This window comes from Delphinus delphis, chromosome 2, assembly GCF_949987515.2.
Source record: "Delphinus delphis chromosome 2, mDelDel1.2, whole genome shotgun sequence".
In the NCBI taxonomy this organism is placed as follows: Eukaryota; Metazoa; Chordata; class Mammalia; order Artiodactyla; family Delphinidae; genus Delphinus; species Delphinus delphis.
In genome coordinates, this window is record NC_082684.1 from 86,026,719 (window position 1) to 86,044,450 (window position 17,732).

Below are 17,732 nucleotides of genomic sequence, written 5' to 3' on the forward strand. Positions count from 1 at the left end.
TTTCCCTCCTTGCTTGGCATCTGTGCAACCTTTGAGTTCACAGCTCATGGTAGAGTACTGATCCAGGTCTCCCAAACTTTACATCCTTTTGTAGCCAAGTTTGAAAGCTGTTCATGGGAAAACATGGGGCAGCATTAATTTCTTTCCTAGAGAGCCACCCGCCATTTGCATGTGGTCTAATAGCCCAGTACCCCGCCAAACCCCTGTATTCAGGGTCAGCAGAAGCAGCTGGCTCCAGGAAATGCAAGGAGTCCACCAGAGACCTTCCAGGAGTTTAATACCAGCAGTCAGTTCCCTTCCTTTCTCATTTTTCCTGTCATTTGCTCTTTTTCCTTCTTGCCTCTGATGTGTCTAGCCCCAGAGAGTTATAGCTGTCCCATGGTCAGGGACAGTCCCTTTCTGTCCTTGGGGAGGCTCAGTCTGTTGAGCACCTGAACAATCCACTGTCGTGATGACACATGCCGAGGCAGAGTAAATGAGGCACTCGGAATACCAGTGTGGGCCAAAATGCAACTTCTCGATGCAGCTCCATACCAGTGAAGTTAGTGGTAGAGCCTCTCACACTGCCTTTTACAAGACTATAGGTCAGTTTTTCTGTACACACCGCTCTTTGGATCCTGAAAATATGAGGGACAATGCTGTTCAGGTCAGGTGCCAGAACCAGAGCCCACCAGCTATGGATGCCTTCAAAGGAAAAGAAGCCACAGTCCAGGAGGACCCACGGGAGCTCAGCGCAAGACAGCACATGGCTCAGAAGGGAGCTGAGGAGCCGGACAAGCAAGGGCAAGTGATCCAGGATGTCAGCAACGTGGCTCCCAAGACTGAGAACTTTGAGGACCCCTTGGAACAGACACAATGTTCAGGTGTTGGAAATAACAGTGCTGCACAGGGAATCTGCATGCTCTGATGTCAGGCAAATGCATGCAATGTATGTTTTGGGAGGTCACCCTAAAATTCTGAACTGAATGTCATTTTAATGTCCTCCTTGTCACTTGGAGTTGAGATGACTAATAGGGACTTAAGGCTTCGTGCCCTATATCAGTTTGATAGGGACAACAAAGATCCAAACAGTAATTTCTAAAGTTGTCTGAACCTTGTATCCTGCTCACTGCATAGTCAAGGAGCCTCCATTAGAGGTTTTTTCTGGGGTGAGATGGGTGTTTCATGGGAGATTTCACAGTAGGATATGGTATGGATATGGTCTGGAGATTTTTAAAAAGCCACGTACATCCACTTATTTAGAATGATAGCTTTTTATTTCAGGTTCAGAGAGACAGAGCCCAAAGTCTAAGAGGATCATATTCAGCTCACAGCTGCAGTTCTCAGATTTCACTGATGAGGCAGATTCTGACAAACCCAGCATTCTTAGTGCCTACCTGCCCTCACACCATTAAAACTCTTAAAGCAATAATTTTGTTGTCAGGCTTTGTTGTTAATTTTTTTTTTTTTTCTTTTTTGCGGTACACGGGCCTCTCACTGTTGTGGCCTCTCCCACTGCGGAGCACAGGCTCCGGACGCACAGGCTCAGCGGCCATGGCTCACGGGCCCAGCCACTCTGCGGCATGGGGGATTTCCCGGACTGGGGCACGAACCCGTGTCCCCTGCATCGGCAGGTGGACTCTCAACCACTGCGCCACCAGGGAAGCCCTGTTGTTAATTTTTGAAATCCTTCTTCCCAATTCCCTTCTCCCAACCTGCTACTTAATAAGCAACCAGGAAACAGAACCAAGTTTCATTCACCGTTGTCTTAGTGAGCTCACACTGCTATAACATAAACTGGGTGTCTTAACAAACCTTTATTTCTCACAGTTCTGGAGTCTGGGAAGTCCTAGATCAAGGTCCCACTTCCTGCCCTGTAGACTGTCACCTCCTTAGTGTACAGTTGACCCTTGAACAACGCAGGGGTTAGCAGTGGAAAATCCAAGTATGACTTCACAGTCAGCCCTCAGTATACATGGTTCCACATCCACAGATTCAACCAACCAAGGATTGTATGGTACTATAGTAAGTATTTATTGAAAAAAAATCCATGTATAAGTGGACCCATGCTGTTCAAATCTCTGTTCAAGGGTCAACTGTATATTCACATGATGGAGAGACAGCTAACTCTCTGGTCTCTTCCTGTAAAGGCAGTAATCCCATCATGACTCCACCCTCATGACCTCATCAAAACCTAAACACCTCCCAAGGCCCCATCTCCAGGTGCCATCACATTGAGGGTTAGGGCTTCAACATATGAATTGAAGGGTTGGAGAATGGGGAAGGTTTGGGGAGGGGGGAAAATGACAATGGACAATTCAGTCCATAGCAAACATGATGTTCCTGGGACACAGTAATGTTACAAAACAAACTGAAGTGTTGCCCTGTGTGTTGCCTCTAGGTCAGGACATCTAGGCTTTGAAGAAAAGCTGGTTGCAGTTTTCTCACATAGGGTCCTATTTCTTATGACAAAATAATCAGATATTTGATAAAGAAGCTTCCAGAAAATAATCTTAAAGGAGTTATCAGTAAAGTGTTGACTGCTTTTTTAGACCTCCTTTTTTCCTACTACTATCAATTTTTTACCTTCAGTCAAAATTTGACCTGGATTGAGAAAAAGAGAAGATCTAGTCTTGTGACACCAGAGCAGGGAAATTTATGCTATCTTCTGAGTGTACCTAAAAAGCACTGCTAGCAAGGCTATTTGGAACAGACCTACGTCTTTGACCTACTTTATATTACTAATTTTTATGCTTTTTCATGACATGGATGAACTATTTGGCAAAATGTTTATTTTGCAGCCTGTTTGCAAGTTTTCACTGGTGGCAACACTTCTGGCAGCTTCTCCAAGGATGCAGGGATATCTCTGAGCACCTCCATGAAGTTATCCCTTGCGTCTTCATCTAAGCAATGGGACTTTGCCCAACCAGCCACCTCCTCAACAGATGAGGAACAACTACTACTTGTTAACCAGGACTGTTTCTGCAGAAATGTCCAGGAACAGGCAGCTTATTGGGGAACTGGCCAAGCAATCAGAAGCATACCTGGACAGGCTAATTGTCCTTGGGGAACATGCTAATGCCCAGTGTGAACTTGCCAGCGTTCTCCATAGAGAATCAGTGCTTGCAATAAACCAACTGGCTACAACTATGGAAGGGGCAATAAGTGCCCTACAGCAATTTAATGAATCTTAGACCATTCTCTGAATCCTGGAAGGTCTTGACCAATAGCTGAGAGAGGTCCTTGCTCACTTCTCTAGGCCTTTTAGGTTAACTATTCCTTATAATATAGTAGAAAGACCTGGTTCCAGAGGACAAGCAAGATCTACCCATCACGGAGAAGTTGTTGGGGTCATAATTTCCCTTATTAATACCCACCATCATTTAAATATATGTTAGAGGGCTATTCTGTTAACTCAGTCGTAGTCTCTACTAGTTTGGGGTGAAATTAAAAAAAAACTTTTAATGTAACTGTGATCCATTCCACTGCTTGAATGTACAGACAAGGCTGTTGTTACCACCATGATTTTTATAACCTGTCTCATATTTTTGCCCTTGTGGCCAAAAAAACTAGACTTAGGGATGACAAACTACTGGGTTTTATTTTTATTCGGTATGGGAGAAATAAGATAGGAAAAGGGAATTTATGCTCTCCCAGATTATGGGAGGTGAGCCTCTGAATGAAAAACCAAGTAGAGACTTGTGGTACTAAAATGAACCTCCAAAATGTATTCCTTTCTTTGAGGATTTATTTCATCTTCTCTGTGTAGGAGGACATTTACACATCTTAAATCTTTCTAGGGGAGCAAAACCCATGCTGTCTCACCTTATTTTAAATGTTTAATTTTATGTTTCTTCACTTATTTTACATAAATCCATCTTGCCGCAATCTTTACTGCTATTCTCTAAATATTAACGTTAAATAATTCTGAGTTTATGCAGTCTAACTTCTGTAACAACATAATTTTTTGTTTTTGCTTTTTTTTGCGGTACGCGGGCCTCTCACTGTTGTGGCCTCTCCCGCCGCGGAACACAGGCTCTGGACGCGCAGGCTCAGCAGCCATGGCTCACGGGCCCAGCCGCTCCGCGGCATGTGGGATCTTCCCGGGCCGGGGCACGAACCCGTGTCCCCTGCATCGGCAGGCAGACTCTCAACCACCGCGCCACCAGGGAAGCCCACAACGTGTTTTTTATTGTCATTTTTAATCACTAATAGAGATTCAATAATTTATTTGTATATTATTTTAAAATAAATATCCAAACAGGTCTCTAGAGAACAGAAATGTTTAGAAATTCTTAATGTTTTAGATAGAAGGATATAACATTCATGTCCAGACTTTTTGACAGCCCAGTTTTGGTTGAAAAATTGGACAATAACTGGCAGTTAAGAAGCCCAGGGAAGTGGTTTATAAACTGTCATGCGCAGAGCCCTGAGGTTTCCGTAGAGGGGTGTCAGAACTCAATGCAGGGAGGGGAGCGGGCTCAACGGTAGAGGCTCTGAGCCACTTCCTGCTGTTTTCAGTCCAAGTAGCTTTACTTATTGGACTTCTGAGAGTCTGCTGCTGTTGATTTTTTAAGCCAGTAAAAACGGCATGAGCCAGATCATACAAGCAAATGTATACTAAGGTCTAAGGAAATTATGTGCTTGGAATATGAAGCTATGTTGATGATAATAAGAGATAAGAATGAATTTGGATATTGACTTTGAAAAGGGTTACCTATTGGCAAAATTGGTTTGCTTAATTAAGTTAAAATGAAAACAAAGTGGGGCTTTTACTCTGATTTGTATGTTTGCTTGCCTAGGGTTATTATAGGAAAAGCAGGGTTATTGCTACCTTCTCTCATATAATTAGGATTCTTTACTAGGCCACAGCCTCAAGAACAGAACATATCAGACCAGTCTTTGGTTTAAAAAAATAAAGATTTTTAAGAAAGTTATTTTACTAATAATGGGAGGATCTCTGAGTATATAAACGAAATGCAATTTGTTAATCACATATAAGGGACAACCTGTGTGCCCTCTGCTTAGGATGTTCTTGCCCATTTTTGCCTCCCCAAAGTCCTACTAATCCCTCAAGGCCCTGCTTAAGTCCCTCTTCCTCCAGAGAGATGTCCCAGAACCCCTCTCCTTACAGTCATCAATATTCCCCTTCCTTGTTCTCCCGCAGCACATGTCCTCGTCCTATCTCAGCATTTATCATAAAACGCTTTACGGTTACAACATAGGTGTTGCATCTCCTCTAAATTGCACTCTCCCTAAGAGTTTAGCCATCCTTTTCACAGCAATCAGCACTTCACAATATTAGATGCCAAATAAATGTTAGTTGAATTAAATTTGAGAGAGTAGTGGAAATTTATGTCTAACTTGGGAGGGAATACATAATCTAACAGGATTTCAGCCTTATACTTGGATACATTTTCAAATCTTAGAATTCTGATGGCACACTTGAAGTAAATCAAATATACAAAAGAATACTAAACATATAAGCAGTAATTACAGTATGATTGGGAGTGGGGAAAGGGGGGAGGTGTTGGCCAAAGAGTACAAACTTCCAACTATAATAAGATGACTAACAGCACAGTGATTGTAGTTAATAATACTCTATTATATACTTGAAAGTTGCTAAGAGAGTAGATCTTAAATGTTCTCACCACAAAAAGGAAATGGTAATTATGTGACTTGATGCAGATGTTAGCTAATGCTATGGTGGTGATCATTTTTGCAATATATAAGTATCAAATCAAGGAGTTGTACAACTTAAACTTACAGAATATGTCAATTATTTCTTAATAAAGCTGGGGAAAAAATTATTATTGTATGATCAGTACTACATCATAACCTTGTTTTTTTGTTTTTGTTTTTTTTTTTGTGGTACACGGGCCTCTCACTGTTGTGGCCTCTCCCGTTGTGGAGCACAGGCTCTGGACGCGCAGGCTCAGCAGCCATGGCTCACGGGCCCAGCCGCTCTGCAGCATGTGGGATCTTCCCAGACCAGGACATGAACCTGTGTCCCCTGCATTGGCAGGCGGACTCTCAACCACTGCGCCACCAGGGAAGCCCCATAACCTTGTTTTAAGAATGTCTGTAAAAGCAGCCACAGCCTATTTACCATTATTTACCTGGTGACTCTTCAGTGTCCTGTCACTGTTCAAGTGCCCTTTCCTATATTCTGAAGAAGCAAGGTTCCAGTAACATCGTTTTGTGGGGGAGGGATTGTTTTTGTTTTTGTTTTTTGGTGCTGCATTAATATTCTCCCTGCTTCCTATATCTTGCTTGCACCACGGCATACCCGTTCTGTGTGTTACCTCACACAGGCTACCCAGCTTAGCCTTTCATTTAACAGACATTATAGTAACAATACACAGACCCAGTTGTAACCAGAATTTGGCATCATACTGTACTTAATGATTTGCAGCCAGTGCAGCATGGCACATCAGTTGAAAACCACTGTCTTAAGATATTTCCCTAATCTTGATGCCTCATTTTGTAATCTAAATCCAGCCATCTCTGCCTTCAGAGTTTGTTGTTATTGTTTTATTTTTCAAACTCTGTATTCTCTTTATGATTCTATGTTGCTTCCATCTTTCATCGTAGGCAGTATTTAACCTAAATTCTTGATCTTCTTGAGAAAGCTGAGAATATCCCAGCCTCTAGAGAAAGTTCCCCAGACCTTAATCTAAGTGTACAGGAAGTGCCTTGATTTTAACACAGGAAGCCTTATTCATCTACAGTAGAGAACCCCAATGACCACCGTTTTACTGTCTATTCTTTTCTATTCTGTGGCTTGTTACCCTTCATCTTTCGTTCAACTGGAATCCAGTTACTCTAGTTTTAACACCAAACACTTATTCTTAAGATACCTGTACATATCTTAGATATGTATCATAGATACAGTGGGCCACATGTTCCAATTTTCCAAGGGCAGTTTCAGTTTATGCCTGTCATCCACTATCGTTATTAATAGAGAGCCCTCTCTCTCTTAACAGTCCTGGTCTGGACAATTATATGTTTGCCTAACCATAGAACACATAGGAGGTGTTTGTTTCTACTACAGATAGAGCCAAGCAAGTACATATAGATTGGAAAGGCTTTCCTTCATGATTGCCATTGTTCTCCAATTTGCTTGGCCTATAATAATTTAAACATAGTTTTCTAATTATCATAATTTGTAGAACTGACCTGGGTAACCTGTTGAAACTAATCGCGTGTGTGTTCCCAGGTTCCTCTCCTGGCTGAAGTTTATGGTATAGAGGGAAATATTTTCAGGCTTAAAATCAATGAAGAAACACCCTTGAAACCCAGGTATGAAGTTCCTGATGTCCTCACAAGCAAGCCAAGCACTGTAAGGTAAGCCAAGAAACCCGTTACCTTGGATACACCCTTAATATATTCTTCTATCATACCTTGAGTAGCAGCTTTTGTATGAGTCTCTTATTTTGTTTCTTCAAAGATACAACCATTGGCAGAGTTAGTTTTTAGTTATTTGGGGATAAATTTATCCATTTTGATGCTATCCATTCTGTACTCTCTTCCTCCACCATTTGACTCATCAGCACTTATTAATGGGCAGAAGCAGAGCTTCTGATCTTCTCTCCTCCTGACAAAGTAAGCGGTTTATCAGCCAGACTTTGGGAGCAAGCAGGAGACCTGTTTAATTGACTCACTCAGATGAACAGCAGGGCTCCAGAGATCCAATGTACTAGCAAAACTCCCATGCTTACAGTAATTTATACAGTTAGACTGACTCACTTTTAATTAACGGCAGTCTCAGAAGTCTAACATATAATCTGTCTTAGAGTCAGAGATAAATTAATGATCAGTTTCTAGGTGGAAAAAAAATCTTTGGGGATTAAAGCATTTTTCATGTACCTGCAGAATCTGCATCAGTTCTCAGCACATTTTCCGGTGATATTTTAACTTGGTTCTGTCTGTTGGTTTGTTATTTTCTTTATATCATGTCACTAAGGGAATATAAGATTATGCCAGATGCTTTAATTTTCACTACATCATTATCATAGTTTTATGTAGATTATTTTTTCCATGAAAATCTAATAAAAACTTAATAAATTATGGGACTTCCCTGGTGGTCCTGTGGTAAAGAATCCGCCTTCCAATGCAGGGGACGCAGGTTCTATCCTTGGTCAGAGAACTAAGATCCCACATGCTGCAGGGCAGCTAAGCCTCCACGCTGCAACACAGAGCCCATGCTCTCTGGAGCCCACACACGGCAACTAGAGAGAAGTTCGCGTGCTGCAACGAAGAGCCTGTGCACCGCAACGAAAGAGCCCACATGCCACAACAAAGATCCTGCGTGTTGCAGTTAAGACCTGACACAGCCAAAAAAAAGCTAATAAATTATAAGGAGAAATTAATTTAGCTATGCTAGAACTATCATAAATTTAAAATATATCACTGAGCCACTACTATAGGCTAAGAACTTAGGAAATAAGAATTAAAAAGGGACTATTCTCATAGCTTTGCAGTTTGGCAAATGAGAGAGAGAGAGAGAGAGAGAGAGAGAGAGAGAGTGTGTGTGTGTGTGTGTGTGTGTGTGTGTGTGTGTATTTCCTCTTGGTCACATTACATTATTTTTTACTCTCCTGGACGATTCATTTTACTAGTAGACCTTTAACATTTTTACATCTGTGTTCATAAGTAACATTAGTCTATAGTTTTTCTGTGCTATCTTTGCCAGGTTTTGGAGTCAGGGTAATATTAGCATTGTGTAGTAAATGTGGTATATTAGTTTTGCCTCTATTTCAGCCTTTTTCTAGAGGACCTTTGGCTACTGTAATAAATAAAAACTACATTTCTCCATTTCCCAGACTCCCATATAGCTAGTTTCTGATGTAATTCATGTTCCACCAATCAGATGCACTTACAGTTATCTTGATTTCAGAATTGAGTCTCCCATTTTGCTGGTGTGCATCAGCAGTTATAGAATGACTCTAGAGCCACTAGTTAGGGCAGTGGTTTCCCAGTCTCTGGATTGCAGCTAAGTTGGCATGATCCTGGAGCCCACCAGTTGCCACATTGACTTCTGATTACCCAGCTTCCTGATTCCAGCTAAGAGAGAAGTTCTGTTGGCCTGCAATTATGCAGTATTGTTCTAGGAGTCATTACTGGACACTCAGCCAGGAACCTGCTACCTCAAACCTTCCATAATGTTGTAAGCTAATAATTCCTCCATATTAAGTCATTTACTTTCTGCTTAAAATAGCCAGAGTTGTTTCTGTTATCTGCAGTTGAGTTTTGGTTAACACAGTCATTGATATCAGAATGAGTATAAGCAACAGACCCTCAAGGATGGAAATCTGAGCTTAGTTAGCTGATCTACTTGGATTTGAAGGCAGTGAGGACCTGGTTTTCATTAGGCGGTGAGATATTAATGTTTTGGGCTGAATACTACCCTCCCCAACCAGACTCATATGTTGAAGCCCTAACCCCCCATACCTCAGAATGTGACTATTCCGAGACAGAGCCTTTGAACAGGTAATTAAGTTAAAATAGGGTCATTAGGGTGGGCCCTAATCCAGTATGACTGGTGTCTTGTAAGAGGAGGAGATGAGGATACAGATAACACAGACAGAGGGATGGCCATGTGAGGACACAGCAAGAAGATGGCCATCTGCAAGCCAAGAAGAAAAGCCTCAGAAGAAACCAAACCGGCTGACACTTTGATCTAGGATTTCCAGCCTCCAGAATTGTGAGAAAATAAATTTCTGATGTTTAAGCCACCCGGTCTGTGGTATTTTGTTATGGAAGCTCTAGCAAATTAGTACGACTAGCAATAAACCACGGCATTCTGTGACAGTCAAATTACTACTTGTGGTTGCCTTAAATAGAGTGCCTATTGAAAGCATGGCTCTGGCAAACCAAGTGGTGGGGCCATAGCATAGCATGATTGCCATACAAAATTCAAAACTCTGAGGTGGCCTGGCTGCTATTAATTTCACTGAAGAACTTAAAGAAAACAGCAGTTTCAGGCTTTTAAATTGTCAGAAACCTAACAGATTTCTGTGACAATCCTAAAAGTCATATCTACAGAGTCCTCGTAGCTGAAAATCAGATACAGAGTTAGATTCTGTGGTCTGCTGAATTAGAGCGTAAGTTGAATTCACAGCTTCATCAGGGCTATGAATTTAGGGCATCGCTGTGAAAAGGTAGGACTCCCCAAAATTGAATAGCAACATTTGGGAAGATTTGGATAACCATGAGTCCCAAACTTCAAAATTCCACTGAGCCTCCCAGTTCAGCAGAAGCAGCTCCTTCTCCTCCATCTGATAAGGCTGATCTCACCTGCTTGGACACCCCGGTTAACCTCACCTGAAATATACTGTGCCAGGGGATTCCAGTGCTCCCTGTGCTTCACCCTTACCACTCTTCACTGCCTCCAGACCCACTATCAAGTCAGACCCCAACATGCCTAGGGAGCCAATTACAGTCAAACCCAGGAGGAAAAGGCTTACACACCTAAAGAATTGTAAGATTTTATACTGGCAAAAATCTGGGAAATATGCATGGAAATGATTTCTGAGGGACTTCTAGACCAGAAGGAAGGACCATAATTTTAGGATCATGCTAAATTTACTGACATGGGTACAGGTACCAGAGAATCCAGATTTAATATGCTAGCTTAGACAGCTGAAAATGGTTCTAATTATTTGCTTGGTTAAGTATAACTTGAACTCAGCTATGGACTGTGCTGAATGAAGCTGAGATACCAGAAATTCCTTGGCGCTGTGTAGAAGAAATGATTCATAGACTTAGGGAGATAAAAATGTTGAAGTGGATATGTCATATGCATCTAGCCCCTAAGTCTGTTCTCCAAAGGATCCAAAAGATACTTCCTTCATTGAGAAATACATTAGTGAGGGAACACTTGGAAAGCATTATAGTGAGTGAATGTCTTTTCTGAGCTAGAGATAATGGTGGGAATGGTACCATTAAAATGGGCTCCCTGATTTCAGTGGAAATGATGAGACTCTAGGTAGCAGAGTCAAAGTAGCAGCATTTAGTTGTAAGAGACAAGGTAGACGTGTTTCCATAACAGGGCCTGTGTGGTACTCAAAATGGCTCAAGCCTCAGGGCAGTGCATGATACGTCAGGGGGTCCATTAGGCTGAAATAGATGGACTAGAGTCCTACTTGACAGAATAATCAAAAGAACTCTATTTAAGTTTGATGAACAGTGAGACACAACCTCTCAAACTACAAAGTTAATTTCCAGAACCCAAAGCATCTTGCTTGAGGGGCAGGCCTAGAATCCATGGAGGAGGTTGTAAAGATATATAAGATCATAAACTATCCCTCCTAATCCTCCCTAAAGTGGCCTGTGACCGGGGTGACTATGCACTAGAAAAATATCTAGACCTAGGGATTTTATTTTTTTATTTTTATATCTTTATTGGAGGATAATTGCTTTACAATGTTGTGTTGTTAGTTTCTGCTGTACCACAAAGTGAATCAGCTACATGTATACATATATCCCCATATCCCCTCACTCTTGAGCTTCCCTCCCATCCTCCCTATTCCACCCCTCTAGGTCATCAAAAAGCGCTGAGCTGATCTCCCTGTGCTATGCAGCAGCTTCCCACTAGCCATCTATTTTACATTTGGTAGTGTATATACGTCAATGCTGCTCTCATACTTCGTCCCAGCTTCCCCTTGCTCCTGTGTCCTCAAGTCCATTCTCTACGTCTGCATCTTTATTCCTGCCCTGCCACTAGGTTCATCAGTACTGTTCTTTTAGATTCCATATATGTGCATTAGCATACGGTATTTGTTTTTCTCTTTCTGACTTACATCACTCCGTATGACAGACTCTAGGTCCATCCACCTCATTACAAATAATTCAATTTCATTCCTTTTTATGGCTGAGTAATATTCCACTGTATATATGTGCCACATCTTCTTTATCCATTCATCTGTTGATGGACATTTAGGTTGTTTCCATGTCCTGGCTACTGTAAATAGTGCTGCAATGAACATTGTGGTACATGTATCTTTTTGAATTATGGTTTTCTTAGGGTATATGCCCAGTAGTGGGATTGCTGTGTCGTATGGTAGTTCTATTTTCAGTTTTTTAAGGAACCTCCATACTGTTCTCCATAGTGGTTGTATCAATTTACATTCCCACCAACAGTGCAAGAGGGTTCCCTTTTATCCACACCCTCTCCAGCACTTATTGTTTCTAGATTTTTTGATGAAGGCCATTCTGGCCAGTGTGAGGTGATACCTCATTGTAGTTTTGGTTTGCACTTCTCTAATGATTAGTGATGTTCAGCATCTTTTCATGTGTTTGTTGGCAATCTGATGTCTACTTTGGAGAAATGTCTATTTGGGTGTTCCACCCATTTTTGGATTGTTTGTTTTTTTGATATTGAGCTACATGAGCTGCTTGTATATTTTGGAAATTAATCCTTTGTCAGTTGCTTTGTTTGCAAATATTTTCTCCCATTCTGCAGATTGTCTTTTCGTCTTGTTTACGGTTTCCTTTGCTGTGCAAAAGCTTTTAAGTTTCATTAGGTCCCATTTGTTTATTTTTTATTTTATTTCCATTCCTCTAGGAGGTGGATCAAAAAGGATCTTGCTGTGATTTATGTCATAGAGTGTTCTGCCTATGTTTTCCTCTAAGAGTTTTGTAGTGTCTGGCCTTACATTTAGGTCTTTAATCCATTTTGAGTTTATTTTTGTGTATGGTGTTAGGGAGTGTTGTAATTTCATTCTTTTTTTACATGTAGCTGTCCAGTTTTCCCAGCACCACTTATTAAAGAGGCTGTCTTTTCTCCACTGAGGCTGTCTTTTCTCCACTGTATATTCTTGCCTCCTTTGTCAAAGATAAGGTGACCATATGTGTGTGGGTTTATCGCTGGGCTTTCTATTCTGTTCCATCGATCTATATTTCTGTTTTTGTGCCAGTACCATACTGTCTTGATTACTATAGCTTTGTAGTAGAGTCTGAAGTCAAGGAGCCTGATTCCTCCAGCTCTGTTTTTCTTTCTCAAGATTGCTTTGGTTATTCAGGGTCTTTTGTGTTTCCATACAAATTGTGAAATTTTTTGTTCTAGTTCTGTGAAAATGCCATTGGTAATTTGATAGGGATTGCATTGAATCTGTAGATTGCTGTGCATAGTATAGTCATTTTCACAATGTTGATTCTTCCAATCCAAGAACATGGTATATCTTCCCATCTGTTTGTATCGTCTTTGATTTATTTCATCAGTATCTTATAGTTTTCTGCATACAGGTCTTTTATCTCCTTAGGTAGGTTTATTCCTAGGTATTTTTTTTTCTTTTTGTTGCAGTTGTAAATGGGACTGTTTCCTTAATTTCTCTTTCTGATTTTTTGTTGTTAATGTATAGGAATGCAAGAGATTTCTGTGCATTAATTTGTATCCTGCTACTTTACCAAATTCATTGATTAGCTCTAGTAGTTTTCTGGTGGCATCTTTAGGATTTTCTATGTATAGTATCATGTCATCTGCAAACAGTGACAGTTTTACTTCTTCTTTTCCAATTTGGATTCCTTTTATTTCTTTTTCTTCTCTGATTGCCATGGCTAAAACTTCCAAAACTATGTTGAATAGTAGTGGTGAGAGTGGACACCCTTGTCCTGTTCCTGATCTTAGAGGAAATGCTTTCAGTTTTTCACCATTGAGAATGATGTTGGCTGTGGGTTTGTCATATATGCCCACTTTCTGGAGAGTTTTTATCATAATGGGTGTTGAATTTTGTCAAAAACTTTTTCTGCATCTATCGAGATTATCATATGGTTTTTATCCTTCAGTTTGTTAATATGGTGTATCACATTGATTGATTTGCATATATTGAAGAATCCTTGCATTCCTGGGATAAACCCGAGTTGATCATGGCGTATGATCCTCTCAGTGTGCTGTTGGATTGTGTTTGCTAGTATTTTGTGGAGGATTTTTGCATCTATGTTCATCAGTGGTTTTGACCTGTAATTTTCTTTTTTTGTGACATCTTTGTTTGGTTTTGGTATCAGGATCATGGTGGCCTCGTAGAATGAGTTTGGGAGTGTTCCTCCCTCTGCTATATTTTGGAAGAGTATGAGAAGGATAGGTGTTAGCTCTTCTGTAAATGTTTGATAGAATTCTCCTGTGAAGCCATCTGGCCCTGGGCTTTTGTTTTTTAATCACAGTTTCAATTTCAGTGCTTGTGATTGGTCTGTTCATATTTTCTATTTCTTCCTGGTTCAGTCTTGGGAAGTTGTACTTTTCTAAGAATTTGTCCATTTCTTCCAGGTTGTCCATTTTATTGGTATATAGTTGCTTATAGTATTCTCTCATGATCCTTTGTATTTCTGCAGTGTCAGTTGTTACTTCTCCTTTTTCATTTCTAATTCTGTTGATTTGAGTCTCCCTTTTTTTCCTGATGATAGACCTAGGGATTTTAAGTGCTGTCTCTGAGCTTATATAACTCCTGGGGATCCAAAGCATCCAAAAAGTGTACGTGTCTGATTGGGCTGTTGGAAGTTAGGTGATAAATAAACAAAAGTTTCACCTTTCCATCTCACTTTGGACTGAGTGAATCAATAACCAAATCTGTGTTATTTACTCAGTTTCTGAGTGTAGGGTTGGAACGAGAAAGAAAAGCAAAATGTTTAAATTCTATGCACCAACTTGTTACCAGACCAAAGTAATAATGATGATGAGAGCTAACATTTACTGAGCGCTTATTATATGCCAGGCTCTTTGCCAAGTGCTTTACATGTGTGATCTCATTTAATCCTCTCAAAAATCTCTATTTGTTCTTGCTTTTATCATTTCCACTTTACAGATGAGGAAAACAAGAACTAGAAAGATTAACTTGTCCACAGTTATACACCTAGTGTGTGGGAGAGCTATGTTTAGTCCAGTCTTTCTGACACCAAAGCCCATGCTCTCAATTACAGCTCTCTACTGCCTTATCTGTGCTATGTCACATGAATATTGATTTACTAATTTGAATTGAGAATTGCATTGAGCCATGTAAACCTACAGCAATTTATTTTTCTCTTCCTGCCTTGTTTTCCAGGCTGATTTCATGCTCAGGGGATACAGGCAGTCTTGTATTGGCAAATGGAAAAGGAGATCTGAAGTGTCACATCACAGCAAACCCATTCAAGATAGACTTGGTATCTGAAGAAGAGGTTGTGATGAGCATAAACTCCCTGGGCCAATTGTACTTTGAGCAGCTGCAGATTCCTCCCAAGCAAAGGTATTTTTGCACATTACTTAACACACAAAGAACTTAAGAAAACCTGACTGTGAATACCAGTTGCCTAAATAGATAATACATCACCATAGAAAACTGGTTTGCCTTATTTGCTGGGATATTGTTCTGAGAAATTTCATCTTTTCACCTGTGCAGGTGAATGCAGGCTTGATGACAAAAATTATTCTCAGACATTTGTGAAGATGACACTCTTAACACATCCTATATGTTTGACTGAGGATGTTCTCTACCCTACACATCCTTCTAAAAAATCATCCTGTTAACTTTTTTTTTTTTTAATAAATGTATTTATTTATTTTTGGCTGTATTGGGTCTTCATTGCTGAACGCGGGCTTTCTCTAGTTGCGGCGAGCAGGGGCTACTCTTCATTGCGGTGCACAGGCCTCTCATTGCGGTGGCTTCTCTTGTCGCGGAGCACAGGCTCTAGGTGAACAGGCTTCAGTAGTTGCAGCACGTGGGCTCAGCAGTTGTGGCGCACAGGCCTAGTTGCTCCACAGCATGTGGGATCTTCCCGGACCAGGGCTTGAACCCATGTCCCCTACATTGGCAGGCAGATTCTTAACCCCTGTGCCACCAGGGAAGCCCACACCGTGTTAACTTGATAGATGCTAATGTGAACTAACATGTCTTCAGAATTTCATTTTACCTCCTTAGAATAACATGAGTTACCTTAGACTTGAATAGTTGTCCAGGAATTTTCTGGAACCAACCATTTGATCAAAGCTGTTTGTGTGTGGGTCGCATGAATTGGAAGATAGTAGTAGAAGGAGATTCTTCTTCCATTTTTACCAATATTGTCTTTAAATCCTCCAGTCTTTCTATTTTTACCCAAATAATGAACATCTTATATGAGCTGCAGAAAGCATTCAACATAGTGATTTTTTTCTGAGTTTCAACTTATTTCTATTTTAAAATTTTAATATTAAAAAATCTTATTTTGAGACTTCCCTGGTGGTGTAGTGGTTAAGAATCCACCTGCCAATGCAGGGGATGCGGGTTCGAGCCCTGGTTCAGGAAGATCCCACATGCCGTGGAGCAACTAAGCCCATGTGCCACAACTGCTGTGCCTGCACACTACAACTACTGAAGCCCACGCACCTAGAGTCCATGCTCTGCAACAAGAGAAGCCACCGCAATGAGAAGCCCACACACCGCAACAAAGAGTAGCCCCTGCTCGCCTCAGCAAGAGAAAGCCCATGCAGCAACGAATACCCAATGCAGCCAAAAATAAATAAATAAATTTATAAATTTATAAAATATAAACGACTTATTTTATCACAGAAATGTGTTCATTGAAGGAAAAATAGAAAATATTGAAAAGAAGAAAAAATACCCATAATCCTGCCACCTACTCTGTTAGTGCCTTATGAATATAATTCAATTACTTTTTTTGACTGAAAATACTAATAGCATAACAAATCCCTGTGTATTCGTTATTTAGATTTAATTCATTATTTATTTATATTTAAAGCATTAATATTTAAAACATTTTTTCCTTTTACTAAACTCCCATTATTTTTGTTTTAGAGGTGATATCTAAGTTGGGCTTTTTAATTTTTATTTATTTTTTTAAATAAGCACATTGTACAAAGGTGTATATACACAGGGAGATCAGCTTGGTGCTTTGTGACGACCTAGAGGGATAGGATAGGGAGGGTGAGAGGGACGTTCAAGAGTGAGGGGATATGGGGATATATGTATACATATAGCTGATTCACTTTGTTGTACAACAGAAACTAACACAACATTGTAAAGCATTTATACTCCAATAAAGATGTGAAAAAAAAAAGGTGTATATAGTGAAAAGTCTCCCTCACCATTTGTGCTTGAGCTACCTCATTCCATCCTTGAAAGTAATCAGTGTTTCCAGTTTTCTGTGTATCCTTCCAGAGATAATTTATGCCTATACAATAAGATTAATGTATTCTTTGTTTTTTCCTTTCCTGACACAAATGATATCATCTTTACACATTATTCTGTACCTTGCTTTTTTTCCCTTTACCAATGTGGTAGTTTCTAATTTCTTTAAAACAGCTACATAGTTTCTATTATATGGTTACACTGTGATTCATTTAGTTAATCCCTGCTAGTAGACCTTAAAGTTGTTTCTGATATTGTTTTACAACTACTTACTTCATGAATAACCTTGTATATGTGTCATTTTGCATACATGTAAGTATATCCATAGACCAGAGTCACAGAAGTATAATTTCTGATCAAATGGTTTGTACATCTATACTTTTGATAGATGTTTCCAAATTGCCTCCCATAGAGGTTGTGTACTAGTTTATATTTCCATTATTTGTATTTATCTTTGTGTTAGGAAAATTAGATTATCCACTTGGAAAAAAAATGTAAGGTCCTAACCTCAGAACATTAGCAAAAATGAATTCCAGATAAATAAAAATAAAGCACACAAGAAAATAAAAATAGGAAAAAATGTAGAATTTAAAAAATCTTATTAGTGTAAGAAAAACTGAAGAGCCATAAGGAAAAAGGGTGATTGATTCGATT

At 40.0% G+C, this 17,732-nt stretch overlaps 1 protein-coding gene across 3 annotated transcripts in view; it reads left to right on the plus strand.

Annotated features, from left to right (window-relative positions):
• The window catches only part of GANC (glucosidase alpha, neutral C), a 69,402-nt gene that overhangs the window by 6,803 nt on the left and 44,867 nt on the right, over positions 1 to 17,732 (plus strand). For 2 of the 3 annotated variants that reach the window (XM_060005062.1, XM_060005063.1), the window contains exons 4-5: positions 7,199 to 7,326; positions 15,018 to 15,200. In XM_060005062.1, coding sequence (XP_059861045.1) covers positions 7,199 to 7,326; positions 15,018 to 15,200 — 311 coding nt within the window. Of the gene's footprint in view, positions 1 to 2,780; positions 2,948 to 7,198; positions 7,327 to 15,017; positions 15,201 to 17,732 lie in introns of those variants that run through there. The other variant, XM_060005064.1, reaches the window with a different exon arrangement.